The sequence below is a fragment of the Oncorhynchus tshawytscha genome, linkage group LG10, assembly GCF_018296145.1.
Source record: "Oncorhynchus tshawytscha isolate Ot180627B linkage group LG10, Otsh_v2.0, whole genome shotgun sequence".
Lineage (NCBI taxonomy): Eukaryota > Metazoa > Chordata > Actinopteri > Salmoniformes > Salmonidae > Oncorhynchus > Oncorhynchus tshawytscha.
The window spans coordinates 39414437-39434726 of record NC_056438.1 but is presented as its reverse complement, the minus strand read 5'-3'; the positions used below and the strand labels follow the sequence as shown (position 1 = coordinate 39434726).

Below are 20290 nucleotides of genomic sequence, written 5' to 3'. Positions count from 1 at the left end.
TCGGGACTCGACTTTGAAACTGATGACTTGAAATTATCTGGCCATGTTTTGTCACAAATTTTGTAGCACAGAGTCCGTGGATTACTCTCCACACAGCCAGAGACAGTAGCCCTTGCAAACAAATTTCAACAGATTGGCTAGTGAAACACACACACTCAGCCCTCTGATTGGGCCAGCTACCTATCAAACAACACAGGTCGGGTGAGCTAGCGAACAGATTGCTGATTTGCTGTGTACGACAAATGTCAAATTGTAGGGAGAGAGGATTGCCATAATGGATAAATATGTAACTCCAAAAATAGTTCAGTGATCAAGAATACTAACTGTTTACTTTGCAAGCTCACTAGCAATGGGGCATCAAGCAACAATTACTAGGCTACTGGACTTTTGGTATGTCAAATTTGCTTACAATTGATCATTTACAAAGTATATGAAGTTAGCATTTGGAATTTGTTGTTAAAATGTATTATTACTGTGCACTCTCCAAACTCCCGCCAGTGGAGAGCACTTTGTTCTCTTGTTGAAATGCTTGCTCTTGCTTTCTTTCACACGTTTAAATGCATATGTGGTAAAATTATATTCCTTCTAATCCTACAATAATTGCTAACATTTCAACATTCCATCCCCACAACGTTTATTACAACACTTAAATATTTCTGTTTCATGTTTGATACGATACATTTTAATTTAGCCAACCATTTTTTACCCTCTGAGTGGGCACATGTGCTTATATGTACTTGTTTGAGGTCCTGTTAAACCAATTTGGTTTCTCAAGGGAAGACTGTGCAATCTGGCCCGCTACCTGTCTCCTTTCAAATAGGACAAGTTAAAGGCTGATGCAGAGGCTAGTTCTTTTGGGCTATTGCCTGTGTATATTTGGTAAATCTACTTGTATATTTTATATTATATGGTGCTTTCACCATTGGATCACCAAGATCTGTAAATAAATGTACACTCTGAGCATGTCAACCTGCCTTGCCTTCTGCTGATTTCCTGCCCTAACAGACTGCTACAAGGTCCCTATTTTACAATCAAAATGTGTTGGAGACAAAATAATGAAAAGGGTTGTCTGGTATCCTCAATAAATAGACAGATCTGTAGTTGAACAAGTCATTGCATGTACAGTGCATTCGGAAAGTATTCAGACCACTTCCCTTTTTCCACATTTTGTTACGTTAGTCTTAAAAAAAAAAAATCAATATCAGAATACCTTTATCAATCTACGCACAACACTCCATAATGACAAAGCGAAAACAGTGTTTTAGACATTTTTGCTAAGGCACAGACCTGTCTATATAAGGTCACACAGTTGACAGTGCATGTCAGAGCAAAAGCCAAGCCAGGTCAAAGGAATTGTCCATAGATCTCTGAGGCAGAATTGGGTCAAAGCACAGATCTGGGAAAGGGTCCCAAAAAATATATGCAGCATTGAAGGTCCCCAAGAACAGTGGCCTCCATTATTTTTAAATGGAAGAAGTTTGTAACTACCAAGACTCTTCCTAGAGCTGTCCACCCGGCCAAACTGAGCAATCGAGTGAGAAGGGCCTTGGTCAGGGACGTGACCAAGACCCGATGGTCACTCTGACAGAGCTCCAGAGTTCTTCTGTGGAGATGGGACGACCTTCCAGAAGGACAACCGTCTTTGCAGCACTCCACCAATCAGGCCTTTATGACCAGACGGTCATGTGAATGCAAAGCGTCACAACTGGAGGAAACCTGGCACCATCCCTACAGTCAAGCATGGTGGCATGCTGTGGGGATATTTTTCAGGGGCAGGGACAGGCAGGCTAGTCAGGATCGATGGAAAGATGAACGGAGCAAAGTACAGAGAGCTCTTTGATGAAAACCTCTAGAGCGCTCAGGACCTCAGACTGGGGTGAAGGTTCACCTTCCAACAGGACAACGTCCCTAAGCACACAGCCAAGACAACGCAGGAGTGGCTTCGGGACAAGTCTCTAATTCTATGCGCCAAGCATTTAGCTATAATTTTTGCATCACAACACTGAAGAGTAAGAGGCCTCCAATTTTTTTTTAAAGGACTGGATCTTTATATTTACCACTTGGATCCTGTTTCAGTAATAATGAAATCAGACCTTCTTGTTGCGTGTCCGATAATCTACCATTATAATCTACCGTTGGTATACATCCACTGGCCATTCAGCCCTGGAGTTTTCCCAGACTTAAAGGCTTAAATTGCATCGAGAAGTTCCTCCTCTGTAATTTGGCCTTCACATGAGTCTTTCTGTACAGATGTTAATTTTATATTATTAATAGTAAAACAATCCATACAACTAGCTTTGGTTAGTGGAGATGGAGGAGACTGAAATGAAAACATATTCATAAAGTACTTTACTTCCTATTTGAAAATATAGTTTGGTGAATCATGAGTGAATCATTTTTGCCCATTAATTTGTAACAAGTTTCAATCAAATAAATTGGTAGCATTTCTATGTTAAAGAATTTGGGCCAATCTTTCTTGATTAAGTCCTGTAACTTATTCTGTGCCTCTATTTCCTTTGTTAATATGAACTCTTTTGACCTAAATTGCTTTTGTTTTATAGATGAGTACTGAATTGTGTGGCCTCTAAAGGCACATTTAAATGTGTCCTAAAAAAAGTATGTTATAAATTATTCTGCTCTAGTTAAAAACAAATTATCATCCACTAGGCTTTGATTCCATTTCCAATATACTCGCCCACGTGGAAGTTCTGTAAGAGTAATGTACAGTATATGCGAAGTATGTGATGATCCGACGGCATTCTGTCCCCAATCAACACTTTTTAAACTTTTGGTGCCAGAGAGATTTACATCAGAAAGTAATCAAGACGACTAACTTGATTAAGCCTCTGCCATGTATATCTCACTAGGTAAGGGAATTTAAGCCTGCATATATCCACGAATTCCAATATTCCATGAAATTCATTATTTCCTTAAGTGCCTGAGGGTGATAGTTTGTAGTGTGATTTCCTTTACGGTCCATAGAGGTGTGTAAAACCATATTAAAATCCTCCCACTATAATAATAATAATAGAGTTTAGTGTTGCTTGTAGAGTTGATTAAGCAGGACTAACTACAGCCTACCACTATTGTACAGACCAAGGCCATCGATGAAGGCAGGTTATCGTCCGCTCTGTATTCCACCTCACACATTGGACCCGAGTCTCAACCTCTGTCACCCCAAGGGGACACTGCAATGGTGTTTGTGACCATAATAGGCATTAAGGACAAAGGAGCATTCTGTCCAGCTGTAGCTGAGCGTGCTCTGTAATATAATGTAATTGACTCTGCCACATGAGAGCAGCGCCACCCCAAAAAATTCAAACATAACCCATCAGTAGATCCATCATGTTCAAAAATAGAGTCACGGGGTCTACCCTCCTCAGTTTCCTTACACCATACCTTATATCTCATAAAATGCGTTGTGTTTTTATTTGAGTACCTCGATTGCTTTGTGTAACTCTTGACTACCTCCGACGAGGAACTGCTTGGTCATTAACCAGTCGAAAACTGCTGGTTGGCGGTGATTGGTACATTAGCTTGGCCGTAGTTGTTGATCATTTGGGCCTTCTGTCTTTCACAGAACGCGCTGGTGGCTTCCATTAGCTTTGAGTTTATCTAGGTGGATGGGGGTGGCGGATGGGGAATGCAAGAGGTCAAGGTTCTAAAACATAGCTGATTTAATTTCTAATTTGTCTTTATACATTTAGCTATGGTATGATGTTGTGAGATGGGCAGTGTAGTTTATGGTAATGTGGGTGGTAGATCCAGGTATATTATTCAGATCCATGCATATTATTCACTCAGTGGCCAGTTTATTAGGTCCACCACCCTGTTCACAAAAATGGTTTACGCATACAGACAGTGAGTCACGTGGCCGTGGCTTGCCAAATAAAGCAGGCAGACAAGCAGCAAGGCATTCAGTTACTGTTTAAATGAACGTTAGAATGGTTACCTAAGCGACTTCGAGTGTGGTATGATCGTCGGTGCCAGGCTCGCCGGTTCCAGTATCTCAGAACGGCCAGCCTCCTGGGCTTTATCGAGAATGGTGCGTCAAACAAAATACATCCAGTCAGCGGCAGTCCTGTGGGCGATAACAGCTCGTTAATGAGAGGTCCAAGGAGAATGGCAAGCTAATGGGCGGGCCACAAACAGGCAAATAATGTCACAGTACAACAGTGGTGTGCAGAACGGCATCTCGGAACACACAACTCGTCGGTCCTTGTCACGGATGGGCTATTGCAGCAAACAACCACACCGGGTTCCTCTCCTATCAGCTAAATCTCCTTTCCTACCTGATGTCAACGGTACAGGCTGGTGGTGGTGGTGTAATGGTATGGGGGAAAGTTTTCCGGCAACACCAATTGAGTAACGTTTCCATGCGCCTGAGAATTCAGGCTCTTCTGGAGGCAAAGGGGGGTCCAACTCAGTACTAGATGGGTGTACTTAATAAAGTGTATGTCTCTGGTCTTACCACTTAATCACGATCTGTGTGGGTGCACCTACACCTGGCATCTTTAACATTTTGGAAGGGGAAGGGTTTATTTGACCCATAGACTTGGAGGCATTCAGAGGGGAGGGTTTGTGGACTTTGGTCTGCTGCCAAAGAGTATCCGCCTTGGTTCCACCACTCACACAAGGCCAAACATCTCAACCTCTCCCCCTAAAACCAAATTGAAAGCTGGTTGGAGACCAGCACTCAGGCGAGATTTGGTTTTGGGTTGCTGAGATAAGGATATACCAAGTTAATAAAGATTTGTAATTGTCTCCTTACTGGATCAGAGTGCTCTGGAGTTTGTATATGTACTTGAGTTGACCTGAGTCTTCATGATGAGTGATATGAGTTCCACACTGATGGGTCAGTAGCATGTACAGTAACATTTGGTCTAAGCATTGAGACCAATGCAGATTAGATAACATGGTGTAGTGGCATTTGTTTCAAAGAGATGTTTGTGACTTGGCCCACACGAGTCACTTTGGTAAGTAATACATCAATGGTCTATCTAATAATAATATGATCTGTAGGCTGGATTTCAATCTCACAGAAGATGGGGACAATAACACCATTGTCTTGGATCTGGAAGTCTACAGGTTGGTATAATTGTTTGAAACAAAACATGAACAATTTTCATGTCCAAATAGACTTACCTTATATACAGTATCCCCGTGTCAAAATGGAATTCCTTTTCCCACGGTTTTGTATGCAGGCATATGGACACTTCCCTGATGGATGTTGATGTTCAACCAACGTACGCCCGAGTGACTGTCAAAGGAAAGGTACTCCCTCACATGTTGGATATTGTATGTTGCAAAGTCTGAGTTGTAATCAGCTAGCTAACTTCTGTTTATCATGAAGATGTTTTTAGGAGAATGGAATTCTGCTGTCCTTTCCTATTTCATTGTTGTACAGGCGTAAGGCACATTCACATAACTCGTGCAAGAATGACTTTGTGCAGGGCAAGCCATTGTCTTTCAACGGAGTGAGAGCGAACCCAGCAAGCACTGTGGCTTGCATAAATCAAGTGAAAGGGCCTATTGACAGGATTTGAGATGGGGAGACTGTTGAGAGGGATGAATGGTGAAGAGGTGAACTGGGGGATCGACCTGTGGCCCATCTAACATGACTATTGATACACTTTTCAAATGACAAATGTATGTCACAGATAAGGATTTAGTATCGTAGTTCAATTGACCTAAATACTTTCTAAACTGCTCCGTTCTTCCTCACCAATCTGTGTATGTCAAGGCTATTCCCCTTTTATTTTCTTTGCTGCTATAACATAGGCTGTTGTTCTTCATTTGCCGTTCCACAGACTGTGTTGCTTAGCGCATCTTCATGTCATATGTTTACATATGTGGTATAACAACGCATGCTCTTTTAGTGGAAGCACACGGAAATATGCAGAGTAGAATTCGCACTTTTTACAAAGAGTGTTGATGGGCACCTACGATTCCAACAGCTAGTCCTCCTACATGCTGCATTGGGTAACAGTGGGAAAGTCGCCAGGCAAACTGCAGGCAGCCGTTCCAGTGCTGCGATTACACTCTGAGTTATGGCAGCCTGGCAGTATTTTTCGCAGGTGGTACATTTGTGAGATGCAACAGGCTTTTTTTCCCCTCACTCTCTTAATTCTAGAAGTGTAAAAACACGTGTGAAGTCCCTCCAGTGTCATTCTGGTCTCTCGTTACCTCATGCTTGTACGACACAATCACACTAAATCACAAATGCGTGATTAGTTAATTCATCAAAATGTTAAACATGCCACTAAAATGATGATGAAAGGAACCGCAAATCAATGCGTTCGGAAGATATTGGATCTCCAAACATTTGTTCAACTATGGTCAGTAGGGTCGTTCCACCCAAAAATCTTTGATTTCATCTAATTAACATTCTATCAGAAAGAGCACATCTTTAAGTTCATAATAATTAACATTCTATCAGAGAGCACATGTTGAAACTTGGAGAAATGTTGGGATTAAGTGGGTTAAAATCTTCCTAGAAGTCATAGAGGGTGCATGGACGGACATGTCAAAATGCTACATTTTGGCACTTTATCAAGCCATTATTCATATAAAACATCAGATTTATTGAATTGTCCATGAAGTCCCTATATTACAGGGCACTTGATTTAATATAACAGACTTTTAATATTCAATATTGGTGTACAATTTCTACTTAAAATATTAAAGGGATGCAAAAGGCACTCATTTTGTATGACCCAGTATCTGATAGTCTCTGTTAGAGCACTGCAAACTTTTAAAGGTGCAGTGAGGTCCTAAAGAGTCTGATTGTAAACAAATGGGTCAGCTTTGGCAAATGTAAATGCCACTGAGTTATTTGAATATGGTAACCGCCACTAAAACAGCCACAGTGTAACTCAGCAGCCGTTACATTTGCCACAAACTACCCTCCTTTTTACATTTTACGTGCCTCACTGTGGGCGGAAATAGAGATTAAGTAGTGCACCTTTAAGAGGAAAGTAAGTTATGGCACCTCAGCGTGAGGTCATTTTCTGCCTATGAACTTTTAAGTTTTTAGAAACATCATCCATCCAACATTAGTTAGCGAACTGCCATTTTTGCCATACATCGGACTGACATCTAGTGTGCCATCACAGGGAGTGAATGTTTATCTTTGTGTCCGGTCATGGTCATAATTGCTTTCAGCACATTCGGAGAGGTGCAGTCAGACAATCTCACGCAACCAGGCCAGAGTGAACTTTAAGCCTGATTAAACAGCTGTTTGGTGATCAATAAATTCCAGGACTGTAATTTTGTTTTTGTTAGATTTTTTTTAAATCTTGGAGGATACAAATGAGGGTGATGAAATGTTGGCAGTTTTCCTGAGTTTGGGGTTCTTGCTGTTAGCCTATTTATGGATCAATGTTTTATGCCAAGTATTGTTGGTCTGATTGGACCCCAGGGGATTTATCCGATGACACATCACATCACGGAATGACGGAGGCCTTTAAAATCTGTTATTAAAATTTACAAATTTAAGGATCGGAGGAAATCTATATATATATCTGAAGAGTCATTCGAGGTGTGTATATCAAGTCCACTTTACATTTCGACGACCTGTTACTCTCTGTCTGTTACATGGACTCTAGTTTTAAGTTAGATGTTTTTTTCTATGTGGTCTAGTTTTGGTGGAATTAGGAGTGATTGATGAATTCAAGTGTTGCACAGTGAGATATTCAGCAAACTTTTCCAACTCTATAAAAAGCCCCACTAATGATTAAAGTAATTTGACATACTGTAACTTTGTCGGTGTTGGAACAGGGCATTAATCTTAGTAATTAAACTTGTGAATAATTTACACCACAGATTTTTCAGCTGGTGCTGCCCGCAGAAGTGAGGCCTGACAGCTCGACAGCGAAGAGGTCCCAAATCACCGGCCACTTGGTCCTCACAATGCCAAAGGTACTGTATGTAGTAAAACCTATCCTGGTCCTCACAATGCCAAGGGTATGTAGTAAAACCTATCCTGGTCCTCACAAAGCTAAAGGTATGTACAGTAGGGTGCTGTCTTTCGGATGGGACATTAAACAAGTGTCCTGACTCTGTGGTCACTAAAGATCCCATGACACTCATTGTAAGAGTAGGGGTGTTAACCCCGGTGTCCTGGCTACATTCCCAATCTGGCCTTGATACCATCATGGCCACCTAATCATCCCCAGTTTACAATTGGCTCATTCCTTCCCCCTCCTCTCCCCTGTAACTATTCCCCATGTCGTCGCTTTAAATGAGAATGTGTTCTCAGTCAATTTACCTGGTAAAATAAGGGTAAAAAAATAAATAAATGTTGTCACACCTATCCTGCTCCTCACAATGCCTAAAGTATGTAGTCAAACTTATTCTGGTCCTCACAATGCCAAAAGTAGGTTCTGTATTCCTCGTATGTGTGCATGATACTATAATATACAGTGGGGAGAACAAGTATTTGATACACTGCCGATTTTGCAGGTTTTCCCACTTACAAAGCATGTAGAGGTCTGTAATTTTTATCATAGGTACACTTCAACTGTGAGAGATGGAATCTAAAACAAAAATCCAGAAAATCACATTGTATGATTTTTAAGTAATTTGCATTTTATTACATGACATAAGTATTTGATACATCAGAAAAGCAGAACTTAATATTTGGTACAGAAACCTTTGTTTGCAATTACAGAGATCATACGTTTCCTGTAGTTCTTGACCAAGTTTGCACACACTGCAGCAGGGATTTTGGCCCACTCCTCCATACAGACCTTCTCCAGATCCTTCAGGTTTCGGGGCTGTCGCTGGTCAAAACAAACCTTCAGCTCCCTCCAAAGATTTTCTATTGGGTTCAGGTCTGGAGACTGGCTAGGCCACTCTAGGACCTTGAGATGCTTCTTACGGAGCCACTCCTTAGTTACCCTGGCTGTGTGTTTCGGGTCGTTGTCATGCTGGAAGACCCAGCCACGACCCATCTTCAATGCTCTTACTGAGGGAAGGAGGTTGTTGGCCAAGATCTTGCGATACATGGCCCCATCCATCCTCCCCTCAATACGGTGCAGTCGTCCTGTCCCCTTTGCAGAAAAGCATCCCCAAAGAATGATGTTTCCACCTCCATGCTTCACGGTTGGGATGTTGTTCTTGGGGTTGTACTCATCCTTCTTCCTCCAAACACAGTGAGTGGAGTTTAGACCAAAAGGCTCTATTTTTGTCTCATCAGACCACATGACCTTCTCCCATTCCTTCTCTGGATCATCCAGATGGTCATTCGCAAACTTCTTCAGACAGTTCTGGGCATGCGCTGGCTTGAGCAGGGGGACCTTGCGTGCGCTGCAGGATTTTAATCCATGACGGCGTAGTGTGTTACTAATGGTTTTCTTTGAGACTGTGGTCCCAGCTCTCTTCAGGTCATTGACCAGGTCCTGCCGTGTAGTTCTGGGCTGATCCCTCACCTTCCTCGTGATCATTGATGCCCCACGAGGTGAGATCTTGCATGGAGCCCAAGACCGAGGGTGATTGACCGTCATCTTGAACTTCTTCCATTTTCTAATAATTGCGCCAACAGTTGTTGCCTTCTCACCAAGCTGCTTGCCTTATTGTCCTGTAGCCCATCCCAGCCTTGTGCAGGTCTACAATTTTATCCCTGATGTCCTCACACAGCTCCCTGGTCTTGGCCATTGTGGAGAGGTTGGAGTCTGTTTGATTGAGTGTGTGGACAGGTGTCTTTTATACAGGTAACGAGTTCAAACAGGTGCAGTTAATACAGGTAATGAGTGGAGAACAGGAGGGCTTCTTAAAGAAAAACTAACAGGTCTGTGAGAGACGTAATTCTTACTGGTTGGTAGGTGATCAAATACTCATGCAATAAAATGCAAATTAATTACTTAAAAATCATACAATGTGATTTTCTGGATTTTTGTTTTAGATTCCATCTCTCACAGTTGAAGTGTACCTATGATAAAAAATACAGACCTCTACATGCTTTGTAAGTAGGAAACACTGACGATTTTGCAAGTTATCAAATACTTATTCTCCCCACTTTATTTAAGAGATACAGTACACTGATGAAGTAATCTCTTTGGAAACAGCATGTGTATTATTAACCCAGCATTTTAATCACTTACACCTCAAATGTGAAGTGGCATTAACCTCAATTTGAACCCAATGCATCCACATGGAGATTTTTAAATTCCTTATACAGTTACTTCAATTCATGTTTTATGCATGAATATGTGCAGGAGTTAAATGAGAGTGCATATTGATACAAAGATAGATACCCTTAATTTGAGTGAATTTTCCAACTATCATGTACAGTGCATTTGGATAGTATTCAGACCCCTTGACTTTTTCCACAGCCTTATTCTAAAGTGGATTACATAATTGTTTTCCCCTCATAATGACAAAGTGAAAACAGGTTTTTAGATTTTTTTTGCAAATGTTTTAAAAATATAAAACAGAAATACCTTATTTACATAAGTATTCAGACCCTTTGCTATGTGACTCGAAATTGAGCTCAGGTGCATCCCTGTTTCCATTGATCATCCTTGAGATGTTTCTACAACTTGATTGGAGTCCAACTGCGGTAAATTCAATTGATTGGACATTATTTGGAAAGGCACACACATGTCTATATAAAGTCCCACAGTTGACAGTGCATGTCAGAGCAAAAATCAAGCTATGAGGTCGAAGGAATTTTCCGTAGAACTACGCGACAGGATTTTGTCGAAGCACAGATCTGGGGAAGGGTACCAAAAAATGTCTGCAGCATTGAAGGTCTCCAAGAACACTGTGGCCTCCATCATTCTTAAAAGGAATACGTTTGGAACCAACAAGACTCTTACTAGTTGAGCAATTCGAGGAGAAGGGCCTTGGTCAGGGAGGTGACCAAGAACCCGATGGGCACTCTGACAGAGCTCCAGAGCTCCTCTGTGGAGATGGGAGAACCTTCATAAAGGACAACCATCTCTGCAGAACTCCACCTATCAGGCCTTTATGGTAGAGTGTAGAGACGGAAGCCACTCCCCAGTAAAATGCACATGACATCCGCACCTAAAGGACTATCAGACCATGAGAAACAAGATTCTCTTGTCTGATAAAACCAAGATTGAACTCTTTGGCCTGAATGCTAAGCGTCACGTCTGGAGGAAACCTAGCACCATCCCTATGGTGAAGCATGGTGGTGGCAGCATCATACTTTAGGGATGTTTTTCAGCGGCAGGGACTGGGAGACTCGTCAGGTTTGAAAGATGAACCGAGCAAAGTACTGAGAGATACTTGATGAAAAACTGCTCCAGATCACTCAGGACCTCAGACTCGGGTGAAGGTTCACGTTCCAACAGGACAATGACCCTAAGCACACAGCCAAGGCAACACAGGAGTGGCTTCGGGACAAGTCTCTGAATGTCCTTGAGTGGCCCAACCAGAGCTCGGACTTGAACCCGATCAAACATCTCTGGAGAGACCTCAAAATATCTGCGCAGCAACGCTCCCCGTCCAACCTGACAGACCTTGAGAGGATCTGCAGAGAAGAATTGGGAAAAACTCCCCAAATACAGGTGTGCGAAGTTTGTAGCATCATACCCAAGAAGACTTGAGGCTGTAATCGCTGCCAAAGGTGCTTCAAGTAGGTACTGAGTAAAGTGTCTAAATACTTATATAAATGTGATTTCAGTTGATTCTTTTTTATTTGCAAAAAAACAACTGTTTTTGCTTTGTAACTATTGGGTATTGTGTGTAGATTGATGAGGGGGAAAAACATTTTAATCCATTTTAGAATAAGGCTGTAACGTAACAAAATGTGGAAAAGTTCAAAGGGTATGAATACTTTCTGAATGCACTGTACATCTAGCTGGTGTTTCTTTGCATCGGCATGACAGAAGGGTAGTGTGTGTCTTTCTTAACAATAGATGATGCACGATCTATAATATTAAGGAAGGTTCTGCTCAAGACCTACCTTGTCACAACACAACTGATTGGCTGAAATGCATTATGAAGAAAATACATTCTACAAATTAACATTTTACAAGGCACACCTGTTAATTGAAATGCCAAGAGTGTGCAAAGCTGTCAAGGCAAAGGGTGGCTAATTTGAAGAATCTCAAATCTATAATATATTTTGATTTGTTGAACACTTTTTTGGTTACTACATGATTCCATATGTGTTATTTCATAGTGTTGATGTCTTCACTATTATTATACAATGTAGAAAATAATAAAAATAAAGAAAAACCCTTGAATGAGTAGGTGTGTCCAAACTTTTAACTGGTGCTGTACATATTCCAACCAGAAGCCATGTATTACAGGCAACATCTGCGCTGAGCTAAAGGCTAGAACTGCCGCTTTCAAGGAGTGGACACTAATCCGGAAGCTTATAAGAAATCCCGACACAAATCATTGTCGCCATTTATTCTGATTATAGACTGTGGTGATATAATTTATGAATGCAGCTGCCATTGTATTGAAGCCACTGGATGCTGTATATCATAATGCATTATGCTTCATTACGGGTGATGGGTTCAGCACACATCGCAAGTCTCGCAGATCGATGCATTGCATTCTTTTTGTCCAAAGCCCTCTTGTGTAAACTACCAGCGTACCTCACTTCTCTGGTAACCTACAGAGATACTAGCAATCAGACACAATCTCAGTTAACTCTAGAGATACTTTTGATCTCGACAGAGTTGGGTAAATCAGCCTTTAGCTTGTGGAATTGTCCACAGAATTCACTGAAATTGAATGAATTGGTCCAGCTGAAGCAGTTCAGACTGCTACATGAGGACCTTTTTAAGGAAGATTTTTTTAAATGATTCTATGATTGATCTTGTTTTTTTTTTTCAATTTCGTGATATCCAATTGGTAGTTAGTCTTGTCCCATCACAGCAACTCCCGGACGGACTCGGGAGAGATGAAGGTCAAATGCCATGCTTCCTCCGAAACACGACCCACTCTTTGCACACACTGCTTGCTGAACCCTGGAGCCAGCCGCACCAATGTGTCGGAGGAAACACCGTACAGCTGGCGACAGTAGTCGGCGTGCATGCGCCCGGCCCGCCACAAGGAGTCGCTAGAGCACGATGGGACAAGGACATCCCAGCCCAGACGACGCTGGGCCAATTGTGCGCTGCCTAATGGGTCTCCCGTTTGTGGCCTGCTACGACACAACCTGGGATTGATCCAGGGTCTGTAGTGACGCATCATGCACTGCGATCTAGTGCCTTAGACCTCTGTGCCACTCGGGAGGCCAGATAGAGACTAATATAAGTTAATATATCACCTTAAGAGAACATGCATTGTAAATAGACTTTAATTAAGGTCTTTGAAAAGCACTGACCTTTTTCAGTAAAAACAACTTGTTCTGCATTGTTGAGATTAGGATCTTGATTAAATTAATTCCAAATAAAGAGAGCAGGTGTTGTTGTTGTTGAGAATCTCTCCCTTTCTATAAATCCCCATACAGTTAACTTGCACTATACAAAGCTAGAGGACAGATCACAATGTAGTCTTTCACCAGTATCAATGAAATTAGCAAAGGATCTTCTGCAAATAAGAGGTGAGTATTCCAAAGATCATCTTTAGCACTAAAATAATTTTAAGACCATTGGTAAGCAATGAACGAACAATGACCTTAACGCTGAAGAGGGTCTTAATGTTTTTGGGAAACTCTGCCCTTATTTGCAGAAGTCAACCACGATTTCTGCATCTATGATATGTTCTGATGGAAATACATATTTTTGTAGGCTCAGGGTGAAATCAAAATGACAACCCCTCATCCTCCCAAAGTTTCTCAAAGCAGCAACGCACCTGAAGAGAAGACAAGGTAATCACTCCCATTTATTTAGATGATCTTCCTTTGTTTTAATGCCAGATGTTACCCTTTAAAGGTGACATTATGCCAGGGTAATTAATAAATACCATTGTTTAAACTTGTAACAGTGTACACTATGGTCCTGTGTAGCTCAGTTGGTAGAGCATGGGGATTGCCATCTGCTACTGTTAGGTTGCTTTGTATAAAAGTGTCTGTTAAATGGCATATGTATTCAAATATAATTTTCAGATTAGTAAGTGTAGGTGGCTTTTTGTGCAAATACTGCAAAGTGAGAGCAAAAAATCCCATAAGGGGAAGAATTTACAGGGTTAATCCATTGGATGTGAAGTAGCTGATGTAAAGACTGACCTTGCCAAAGCATTGACTCAAATTCCCACTACTCTGGTATTGAATAAGCACCAAACAATCCAGCAATGCTATGCTAAAAGTAGGCATACTTTTCATGACCACTGTCTTCAACCCGCATTTAGAATGCACACATCTGCTAGTGTTATGGTTCTCAATCTTCCACATTTACTGTGTCCTAAATGGCACCCTATTCTCTTTATGGTGCACTACTTTTGACCAGAGCCCATTGGATTATGGTCCAAAGTAGTTCTATAAGGAATAAGGTGCCATTGGCCCCCTTGTTGATGTAAGCTAGCTGTATATTAAACACCCACAAAGCTTCGCCTGAGGCACTGTTAAGATGAAATCAAATCAAATCAAATGTATTTATATAGCCCTTCGTACATCAGCTGATATCTCAAAGTGCTGTACAGAAACCCAGCCTAAAACCCCAAACAGCAAGCAATGCAGGTGTAGAAGCACGGTGGCTAGGGAAAACTACCTAGAAAGGACAAAACCTAGGAAGAAACCTAGAGAGGAACCAGGCTATGTGGGGTGGCCAGTCCTCTTCTGGCTGTGCCGGGTGGAGATTATAAGAGAACATGGCCAAGACACTGTGGCCCCATCTGATGACACCCCCGGAGAGGGCCAAACAGGAAGGATATAACCCCACCCACTTTGTCAAAGCACAGCCCCCACACCACTAGAGGTATATCTTCAACCACCAACTTACCATCCTGAGACAAGGCCGAGTATAGCCCACAAAGATCTCCGCCACGGCACAACCCAAGGGGGTGCGCCAACCAAATGGCACCATATTACTTTCCAAATGGCACGATATTCCCTATATAGTGCAGTACTTTTTAACAGAGCCCTGGGCTTCATATTAATGAGTGCATTTCCTACAGGCACAGGTTACCTTGACCAGGTTAGCCTGTCATAAGGGTAGGCTTTATACTTTATACACTTTATACAGAGTGGTTCGAAATTGCCCCTAAGCTGGTCCAAGGACAGTTTTATTTCTCCAAAAGGGTTGAAGTTTGGATGCCGGTTTGGAAAACTGACACAGGAGCTGTCCAGACCTGGGTACAAATACTATTTGAAATGTTTGAAAGTGTTTGGGTGGTGTTTGCACTTCTTGGACTTTTCTAATGGTTCCATTGTAACAGATAAGCTACATCAGAGTAGCAAAAGTCTTTGAAAGGATTTAAGACAGTATTTGAACCCAGCACGGTTCCAGCAACTATGATGAATGCTTATCCAGGCCAGTGCAGTAGTGTGTAGTGTGAAATTCATTTTTCTTTACAGCCTTTCTTGCTAGCTCTAAACCCAACAATGCAGTAATCAATAATTGAATACAAAAACAAATGTAAGGTAGAACAAAAACACGAGAAATTAAAATAAGAAATAAGAAGAACACGAGAAAGTAAATAAGCATACTATATACAGGGTCAGTCAGTTCCAGTAGCATATTTACAATGTGCAGGGATACTGGAGGGATAGAAGTAGGTATGTATGTGGATGTGTGTAAAGTCAGTATATAAATGTATGCATATTATGTGCGTTATCAGCAAATTATGAAGTGAGTGTTTGTGTGTGTGTTGATGTGTCTGTGTGTGTGAGTGTGTAGGCCCCTTGTGACAGTGCAAAAATAAAATACAAAGGTCAACTCAGATAGTTTGTGTAGCCATTTTGTTAGCTATTTAGCAATCTTATGGCTTGTGGATAGAAGCTGTTCAGGAGAATGTTGGTGTCAGACTTGATGCACCAGTTCCGCTTGTCGTGTGGAAGTAGAGAGAACAGTCTATGGCTTGGGTGGCTGGAGTTTTTAACGATTTTCCGGGCCTTCCTTTCACACCGCTTGATATAGGTCCTGGATAGCAGGGAGCTCGGCCCCAGTGATGAACTGGGCTGTCCGCACCAGCCTCTGTAGCGCCATATGATTGAGGGCGGTTCTACTGCCATACCAAGCAGTGATGCAGCCAGTCAAGATGCTCTCAATGGTACAGCTGTAGAACTTTTTGAGGATTTCAGGGCCCATGCCAAACCTTTTTAACCTCCTACTGTCCCCACTACAACAACAAAAATACTTAAATACATGTAATGTATGGCCGACCAGTAACTTTAAAACCTCACAATGGCCAATACATAGCATCAACAATTCAGGGTTTATATACATAATTGGTTGAAACCAAAAACGTCAAGTGTCCTTGGCTGATCTGCAGTCGACGACTAGTTTGGCTTCCTCACCTTGTCTTGAGGTGTGCTGCCTCTTTAACTGGCTAACTGCCACATTTCCATTTTACAACTGGTTCCCCAGTTCTTGTCCTTCAGCTGGTCCCATCAGAAGCCACGGGAGTGTGGGCTAATTCCATGCGTTTAAATTAACATTTTGTTGAATGTGTAAGTGACTTAGGCACTAACATTGCAGGGTGATAGGTGAATGAGTGCTGATTGGCACTGAGTTATTGCCCCATTTGGACCTGATTATATCTGACAATTGACCCACACTGAGGTTGAGGCAGCAAAGGAGGCAGTCAGCACGAGAGGAACTGAGGGCCATGATTGTGTTGCAATAGTTTTGGTTTCACTAAGCAGGGCAAGGCAAGATTCTAATTCACATTAAAGGTAATAGTCAGCAATGGAAAAGGTAGGTATGTGAGGATGTTACCTTAAAAAGCGATGAACAGCAGTTTCCATCAAAACACATATGAATTTAGAGAAAAATAGTAAATGTCCACCCAAAAATACATACTTTCAATTTAGCACTCACTTGAGTTGTTTAACCATGTCACTGCAGTCAATTACATTAATAATGATTTGTTTTATTTCAACATTATTTAACCAAGAAAATACCCTTGATGTTAGAAACCTCTTTTTCGAGGGGGACCTGGAAAGATGTCAGCAAAAAGTAGTCAGCGTGTACACATAGCACAAGAATACAATGACATTTTCTTCTATTACAGCTTTAAACTCAGACAGCGACACCCTATCCTCCAGATTGAAGTATTTATTAAAGTTTGTTCCAAGACCCAGGAGCATTGTAGGAGAAGGATTATTTCCCCATTGTAGTCCTTGCCCTAGGAACTGTGAATGAGAGCACTGACTGAGAGCGGAGGCTGTAGGATTGTGATGCTGTTGCAGTAGTTGGGAGCAAAGTTATGTAGGGAGTAGTCCAAGCACTGCCTTGTACACAAATATGTACCTGTGCTTGAAGGTTAGGAAGCATGAGTTTTTACTCACCAAAGTAACAACACAGTGTGGTCAAAGACTTAGTAAATTATTTGTAGTCACGGTGTGGTTACCTATTACAGCAAACATCAAATATAATTTTATTGGTCACATACACATATTTCCCAGATGTTATTGCGGGTGTAGTGAAATGCTTGTGTTCCTAGCTCCAACAGTGCAGTAGTATATAACAATTCACAACAATACACACAAAAGTAAAAGAAAGGAGTTAAGAAATATATAAATATTAGATTGAGCAGTGTCGGAGTGGTATTGACTAAAATACAGTAGAAAAGAATACAGTATATACATATGAGATGAGTAAAGCAGTATGTAAACATTATTAAAGTGACTAGTGTTCCATTATTAAAGTAGCCAGTTATTCCAAGTCTATGTTAATAGGACAGCAGCCTCTAGGGTGCAGGGTTGTGTAACTGGGTGGAAGCCGCCTAGTCATGGCAATTTAACAGTCTGATGGCCTTGAGATACAGTAGAAGCTGGTTTTCAGTCTCTCGGTCCCAGCTTTGATGCACCTTTACTGACCTTGCCTTCTGGAATATAGTGGGGTGAACAGGCATTGGCTCGGGTGGTTGATGTCCTTGATGATCTTTTTGCCCTTCCTGTGACATCGGGTGCTGTAGGTGACCTGGAGGGCAGGTAGTTTGCCTGCGGTGATGGGTTGGGCAGACCAGTCTGATGGCCGGTGCAGTTGCCATACCAGGCGGTGAAACAGCCCGACAGGATACTCTCAATTGTGCATCTGTAAAAGTTTGTGAGGGTTTTAGGGGCCAAGGCAAATTTCTTCAGCCCCCTTTGATTGAAGAGGCGCTGAGTGGGTGGACCGTTTCAGATCGTCAGTGATGCATACGCCGAGGAACTTCAAGCTTTTCACCTTCTCCACTGCGGTCCCGTCGATGTGGATAGGGGCGTGCTCCCTCTGCTGTTTCCTGAAGTCCACAATCAGCTCCTTTCTTTTGTTGACGTTGAGTGAGAGATTATTTTCCTGGCACCACTACACCAGGGCCCTCACCTCCTCCCTGTAGGCTGTCTCGTCATTGTTGGTAATCAGGCCTACTACTGTTGTGTCGTCTGCAAAATTGATGATTGAGTTGAAGGCGTGCGTGGCTACGCAGTCGTGGGTGAAACAGGGAGTACATGAGGGGGCTTAGCACGCACTCTTGTGGGGCCCCTTTGTTGAGAATCAGCGAAGTGTAGGTGTTGTTTGCTACCATCACTACCTGGGGGCGGCCCATCAGGAACTCCAGGACCCAGTTGCACAGGGCGGGGTTAAGACCCAGGGCCCAAGCTTAGTGATGAGTTTGGAGGGTACTATGGTGTTAAATGCTGAGCTGTAGTCAATGAACAGCATTCTTACATAGGTATTCCTCTTGTCCAGATAGGATAGGGCAGTGCGATGGCGATTGCATCGTCTGTGGATCTATTGGGGCGGTAGGCAAATTGAAGTGGGTGTCAGGTAAGGTGGAGGTGCTAGATCCTTATCTAGCCTCTCAAAGCACTTCATGATGACAGAAGTAAGTGCTACGGGGCGATAGTCATTTAGGTCAGTTACCTTGGCTTTCTTAGGTACAGGAACAATGGTGGACATCTTGAAGCAAGTGGGGACAGCAGACTGGGATAGTGAGAGATTGAATATGTTTGTAAACACTCCAGCCAGCTGGTCTGTGCACGCTCACAGGACGCGTCAAGGGATGGCGTCTGGGTCGGCAGCCATGCGAGTGTTAACATGCTTAAATGTCTTACTCACATCGGCCACAGGGAAGGAGGGCCCACAGTCCTTGGTAGCGGGCCGCGTCAGTGGCACTGTGCTATCCTCAAAACGGGCGAAGAAGGTGTTTAGCTTGTCCGGAAGCAAGACGTCGGTTTCCGAAGTGGCTGGTTTTCCTTTTGTAAATCCGTGATTGTCTGTAGACCCTGCCACATACAGTACCGGTCAAAAGTTTTAAAACACCTACTCATTCAAGGGTTTTTCTTAATTTGTACTATTTTCTACATTGTAGAATAACAGTGAAGACATCAAAACTATGACATAACACATATGGAATCATGTAGTAACAAAAAAAAAAGGGGGGTACAGAAGATAGCCTATTTGGTAAAAGACCAAGTCCATATTATGGCAAGAACAGCTCAAATAAGCAAAAAGAAACGACAGTCCATCATTACTTCAAGACCTGGTGGTCAGTCAATATGGAGCATTTCAAGAACTTTGAATATTTCTTCAAGTGCAGTCGCAGAAACCATCAAGCGCTATGATGAAACTGGCTCTCATGAGGACGGCCACAGGAAAAGAAGACCCAGAGTTACCTCTGCTGCGGAGGAGAAGTTCATTAGAGTTACCACCCTCAGAAATTGCAGCCCAGATAAATGCTTCACAGATTTCAAGTAACAGACACATCTCAACATCAACTGTTCAGAGGAAACTGTTGAGTCAGACCTTCATGGTCGATTGCTGCAAAGAACCCACTACTAAAGGACACCAATAAGAAGAAGAGACTTGCTTGGGCCAAGAAACATGAGCAATGGACATTAGACCGGTGGAAATATGTCCTTTGGTCTGGAGTCCAAATTTAAAAATGTTGGTTCCAACATCCGTGTCTTTGTGGGACGCGGTGTGGGTGATCTCGCCATGTGTATTTCCCAACCTTAAAAAATGGAGGAGGAAGTGTTGGGGTGCTTTGCTGGTGACATGTCTGTGATTTATTTAGAATTCAAGGCACACTTAACCAGCATGGCTACCACAGCATTCTGCAGCGATACACCATCCCATCTGGTTTGGGCTTAGTGGAACTGTCATTTGTTTTTCAACAAGACACAGCTCCAGGCTGTGTAAGGGGTATTTGACCAAAAAGGAGTGTGATGCAGTGCTGCATCAGATGAGCTGGCCTCCACAATCACCCAACCTAAACCCAA

At 42.3% G+C, this 20290-nt stretch overlaps 1 protein-coding gene across 3 annotated transcripts in view; it reads left to right on the top strand.

The window, feature by feature from the left end:
* Positions 1-20290, top strand: part of dnaaf11 (dynein axonemal assembly factor 11) — a 64448-nt gene that overhangs the window by 31774 nt on the left and 12384 nt on the right. For 2 of the 3 annotated variants that reach the window (XM_024419914.2, XM_024419913.2), the window contains exons 8-11: positions 5023-5088; positions 5205-5274; positions 7825-7920; positions 13716-13795. In XM_024419914.2, coding sequence (XP_024275682.1) covers positions 5023-5088; positions 5205-5274; positions 7825-7920; positions 13716-13795 — 312 coding nt within the window. The remainder of the gene's footprint in view (positions 1-5022; positions 5089-5204; positions 5275-7824; positions 7921-13715; positions 13796-20290) is intronic. The other variant, XM_024419915.2, reaches the window with a different exon arrangement.